The 5,759-nt window shown below is 50.7% G+C and overlaps 1 protein-coding gene across 1 annotated transcript; it reads right to left on the bottom strand.

The window, feature by feature from the left end:
• Positions 1-2,368: 2,368 nt before the first annotated feature.
• On the bottom strand, positions 2,369-5,336 carry PFICI_02261 (uncharacterized protein; the record flags this gene model as incomplete). Its single annotated transcript, XM_007830842.1, has 2 exons — positions 2,369-2,413; positions 2,472-5,336. 2 exons carry the CDS (start codon positions 5,334-5,336, stop codon positions 2,369-2,371), a joined length of 2,910 nt encoding a protein of 969 aa, XP_007829033.1.
• Between the last annotated feature and the right edge of the window lie 423 nt (positions 5,337-5,759).

The raw sequence follows: 5,759 nt of genomic DNA, 5'->3' as shown, positions 1-5,759 counted from the left end.
TTAAAACGCATATGGTGCAGGCCTCAAGCTGACATTCTCGCGACCTCGCTCCCACTCGGAGACTACCACAGTCCCTATATTCACAGCAGTTGGGATAATGGCCACAGCTTCATCCAGTCCACTTTTGCTGCTGATGACGAGGATTATAAACAGAAAGAAAGGCGGAATTGCGATGAGTCGCGGTCGCCTAGGGTTGAGGAGAAGTAAGTATGACAGCGACCCGAGAGAGGCAGAGAACATTGAAACATTTAATACTCGTGCCACGCCCCCACTTATATGGAAGGATTCGTTCCTCACCAACCATAAGTTGGTGCTACACACCTTTTCCGAACGAATCCTTCCATATAAGTGGGGGCGTGGCACGAGTAGTGGGATGGGGCAGGGTACAGGAGTACATGCATGATGTCCTGAAGTACCTAGGTATGTATCTCGGGGCGTTTGTGAATTTGGGGCCTGTTTGGTGGGTCGGTTCTTAACTCACCTGGCGATTATATCCAAATCCGTCAGCGCTAACGATACTCCAGAGGCTAGCCAGACCATATAAGAGCTGCGTGTGTTAAGTGGATTTTGTCAGTATAATGCATTCTGTTATATTACAATTGCAATTTTTAGTTTTATGGGCGAGGATACAGTTGCAAGTGTACGTGAAATAGATTCAGTATCACTGATACGAGCGATTCCTCTGAACGCCAATAAAACACAATGGAAATTGCTCTCACCCGGCTGATGCGAGTCCTGCCCACTGTGTTCGATCTTGATGGGCCGAGGCAAGGAGGACAAGCTGGCTAGATGACCAGGCCATTATACGGAGAAGTGTCCCAATGCAGGGGTAAGTCATGACTTTAACGACTAAGAGTCACAAGGGCAGCTTAGCTAATAACGGAGGTTCGAGTGGCTGTGCGGAAAGGTCTTTGCTTTGGTGGATAAAGGGGAAGTTGGGACAAAAAGATGCCGGTGCACAGCGCAAGTACATTATATAATAACGGTATTTGGCTGGGCGAAAGTACCAAATTTTGGAGGTGGCAGTGTAATCAGCCTCCCTGTGGTGAACATGGATCACCTCCCACTCATCCCATCTTGTCGAAACAGCTTACCTCCTTTCGACCAGTCAAAAGAAAGAAAAAAATTCTACGCTCTAGGAACGGCTAGCTTGTGACTTTTCATTGGCCAGGATTTATGGCTAAATGACCCAGAAGAAAAGAAAAAGATGTAAACGATCTCTACTTGCTGTAAAAGTGTTACCCAGTACCGTAAAGTGCCTATGGGTGGGGCGGCTGGCCTTCTGTATCAGGTTAGCCCTCCGTGAGTCGTGAGTTGCGGCTCACTCAAGAGTGCGATCCCCATCTTAATGTGTTGGCGCGTCTCGTTGCCAGTTGATATATAGGTGAGTACTTTGTACGTGCACGTAAAATACCTAGGTTGAAGACTAGGTAGGCAACTTCACAGGGTCAGATGGGGTATCATCGCAAAATTGGTTTGAAGGCTATACGCCGTCCAATAGCTGACCTCGCAAATTATAGGGAAAGAATGTTGATTCTTTTAACGTATCCAAAATGTTCAACTATCAGTTTACCATGACTTCACAGTGGTGAAGCAAGTCTACTTTAGAGATGGCATTCAAACGCATGTAAACCGGGCGCTTGCAACAGCCGCAAGGCAAGACACATGCTGCCAAGGTTAGTAAGCCGCAGAAATGTGATGGATTGTTGGTGCACTGTAATCAAGAAGCAGATGCGCAGGCCAAACTAATGCCTTCGTCTCGTTTTCGGTGGGTAAAAATTATGATTGATTTGCTGTGTGAACTGTGATTTGATCCGTCCTACCGATCTCTTCAGAGCCCGATTGTTGAAGTGTACAACCGAGGCCTTGACATTTTCTCCCCCTCAAGTTTGTTGAGGCGATGCTTAGGAAATAGAAAACTTGACTCGACTCGACTCAGTATAAAACATACCCGAAGTAATGTTATCATGAGACTGACGTGAACTGGAGCCTTACCATTGAAAACCCCCAATCCGTTGACCAAAGTCCCTATACACGAACTGCTGCATCATTTGAGGAACGGCATTGAATAGGCAAAACACTATTACAATACCTTGGATAGCATTATGATCTAGGGAGGAGCACGAGTAAGTAATATATCTCATGACCGAAGGTGCTGAACCTCGAATCTATGAACAAAATGTGTCCGCGTGTTTCTCAGATTCCCATCACCTGGCAGCTGAGAATCGCGGTAACATCAATGTGCTTGAAGAAACCGCTCTATCGATACACCCTTGAAGACGTCATTCACTCGGACCAGCCCTTGCTTGATTTTCAGCATTTAATCGTGAAGTTCTGCAAACCATTCTAGCCAATACATCTAAGTCTTTCAAGTGCTAGATTGCCATCGCATGTTTATTTGTTTCCGACGAACCTGTACCATAGTGTTAATGGACTGGATACAATATAAAAAGAATATGATGGAAACTTACCATGGGTCCAAGAGCCAACACTCCAGCGGTGAGAGCAACAACGGTGCCGATCAAGGTCACTTTGTTGAACCCCTTTCCGAGGACATCAAATGCCATGCTGGGAGTAACCCTCGTGCCGAAAACGTCAATGCCGTACCCGAAAACCAAGCTCGTACTTTCCAAGATGGCGGGCGCAGTAATGATCTTGTCGACACCAAGCACGTCGCGCTCGTGGGTGATCAACCATCTTGAATCCAGCTCAATGATGGGGGAGTATTTGGTTAGACCCTCCTCGGCTTCAGCCGGGACTGGGTCACGGCCAACCACCCGGCGTGGATCAAGTATCATACGTGGAATGGCAATTACACCGTGAATTTCTGGAGCGTATGCCAAAAGTTGGCGTGTAGCGATACCTTGCCTCGTTTGCGTCACAGCCAGAGAATTGATCGGGCCAGAAAGAACATATGTCTTGGAAACGACAGAAGGCACCACGGGGCCGCTCGGAGAATCAATGGGGTCGAGAGACGAGTAATCCACTGAATCACCGAGGGGGCCGCGATCATTGGCCAGCTCCGACTCGTAGAGATCAGTGACAACAAGTTGGAAGCCCTTCAGAGTTTGTGTTGATGATTCTCGAAGGGCATACTCGCCGAAATAAGAGCAGGCAAACCAGTTCTCTGCGATTGCGCATGAAACATCCTTTGCTGGATCAACACCCTCGAATGTCGATGTGGTGAGTATTTGACCAGAGACAGAGTCAACGAGAGAGATAGTCAGAGTGAAAGCAGACTCGTCCACAGCTGCAACTACAAGAGTATTGGGATTCAAGTACTTGTACTTGACACTTCGGTCGCCTAGAACCCGACCAATGGAGGCAATAGGGTCATGTAGCGATCTTGTTGCGACATTAACAATCTTCTGGCTTGGCTTGGTAGTGAAAAACCACGCTGGAACCTCAACGGCCTGCTCCCCCTTTGCCTCAAAGGTCTTGCCCTGAAGTTCGTTCGACGAGGTTTGAGTAACAACAACCTGCTTAGGAGCCCATTCGAGTGGCAGGTCGCCAATCTTGCCTCCAGTGCCTATGGGAAGCAACCAAGGACCAGCAGCACTGTCGACAAGCACAGCACTCTCGACTGGGGGCCAAAGTCCCGGGTTCATACTCTCGACAGTCTTGCCAGTGTCGGCTTTGACGATAATGTACTCGCCATTTGCGCCACGGACGGTCACAAAGCCCTTGCCGTCATCGGCATGGATAGCCCGGACATCCCAGGGCGTCGAGGACGGTGTCTCCTTGGCCGACTTGGACCAGACAATGCGGCCGTGGTTAGCAACATCGAGCCCATATAGCTTGCCGCGCTTCGTCGCCAGAACGACCAACTTGTTGAAGCCAAAAGTATCTCTCAGCAGAGATGAGGCGCTGCTCTGTAGAACCTCAGTCCCGAGGATACTGCTGAGCAGGCGACCAGGAATCGTCTGGAGGTAGGCGGGCAAGTACTGCAGGTCATTGATGTGACGCTTAACACGGTGAATGTAGGCCTCAATCGGGTTGCTGTGAGCTTCCGCGTCCAAAGTCTTGGCCAGGTCCTCGGATTCCGGAATCTCGGCCCACGTGGCAGCAACTACACCGCTTAGACCTTCGGGGCGAACCCAGCCAGCTTCGCCATTGCGAATCATAGCCCAATCATCAGAGTCCAGAACAATCGCTGATCTGACAGCAAAGTTGTCTTGTGACTTCTTGATCACCTCCGAGACGGCGTGGAGAGCCCCAGCATTCACGTCACCATCCCTGATGGGCCATCGACCCAAGACACCGTGGGAAAGCGAGGAAGTGATGCTGACCTCGTCAGAGCTCACGCGGGTAAAGTAAACATTTGAACCAGTAGTGCTGGTCGAGAAGGCGCTCTGTCCATCCAGGAGGGGCAATTCGTAGGCCTTGGTAACAGCATTAGTCTTGAGATCGACGTGGTAGACATCAGCCTTGTTGGCGAGCTTGGTCCGGCTCTGCACCAAGAAATGAGGCAGAGACTGGACGTGGTGAGGCGCATGTATCTCCACGGATGTAGTTTCGGGGAGCAGTGGAAATTCGACCTTGCTCTTGGTGCCCAGGACATTGATCTTGAGCTTTGTCAGAGCATTGTCTGTCCAGGCGACAATGGGCGCAGCTGAGTTGGCACCAACAAACATGACATCCTCCTCCTTCTGGACCTCGCCCTTGGTGCCAATGCTAATGTCGTCGAGTCGCTTTCCGGTCAACGGATCGAGCACGGCGACTTTCAAACTGTACGACAGCAAAGATCCGTGCAGGCTGACGACAAAGATCTTTTCAGAGTCGGTGCTGACTTGTAGCGGAATGTCATCGGTGACAGTCTTGAATTCCCATATCACTCGCCCTTCGCTTCCGTGAATCCTTCTGGCCACTGTTGCGCCCTCCTCTTGATGTAAAACCAAAACGTCCTTTCGATCGTTGGCTGCAAGCTCCAGAACCTCGAGGTCCTTGGCCGTGCCCGTGAAATCCAATGACCATGCATTGCGACCCGTCAAGGCATCCCACGACTGAACGGAGCTTCCCAGAGCGCTGGCGACCCAGTTGGCATCCTCGGCCGCTCTTAGGTTGCCGCGCGCCTCCGTAGTGCTGTTGAGGAGCTGTCTCCAGACCACTGCGCCGCTGCTGGGGTTTACGGCGCCGAGGACACCGAGGTCGCTCAATGTGTAGAGAAGGCTAGCTTTCTCGTCTGGCCTTGGGCGGTGGAAGAAGGTGGTTTCGCGTAGCGGGACTCCGAGGAGCTCGTGGTGATAATCTATGTGGTTGACCTCATCTTGAAAGACGGCTCGTACCGCAGCGGGCAAAGCCAGCAGTACGGGCAGGTGGCGAGCCGAAATGTGCATTGTCGGAATTGGGAGCTAGTCCCGTTGGTGGACGTTCAATAAGCGACCATGTGAGGTTGATGGATGGTTGATTCGAGGCAATTTGCACGTGTGCGACGGTATTGCAACCTGGGGATAGCTGTGTGAGTGTATCGTGGTTCCAGGCTATGAGACAGTTGTGGATAGGCGTCGGCGCCGCGTTGTCTTTGAGAGCTGCGAACGTCAGCTAAGGTGGCAGCACTCCAGATGCCAGTCCAACAAGACGAAAGCTCATCCTAGCTCGTGGGCCCGTGCTTCACTCACCAACGCTACAGTGCTAGGGCCGTGCATTTCATGGCATCAACACGGCCTAATGGGAAATAGCATCGGCCACTGCCATTTTTGTGTTGAAGACCAAGCCAAACCAAAAAAAAAAAANAAAAAGAAGAGAGAGAGAGAGAGAAG

Source organism: Pestalotiopsis fici (genome assembly GCF_000516985.1).
Source record: "Pestalotiopsis fici W106-1 unplaced genomic scaffold PFICI_Scf_2, whole genome shotgun sequence".
In the NCBI taxonomy this organism is placed as follows: domain Eukaryota; kingdom Fungi; phylum Ascomycota; class Sordariomycetes; order Amphisphaeriales; family Sporocadaceae; genus Pestalotiopsis; species Pestalotiopsis fici.
The sequence above is the reverse complement of the archived record's forward strand: the minus strand, read 5'-3'. Positions and strand labels throughout refer to the sequence as shown.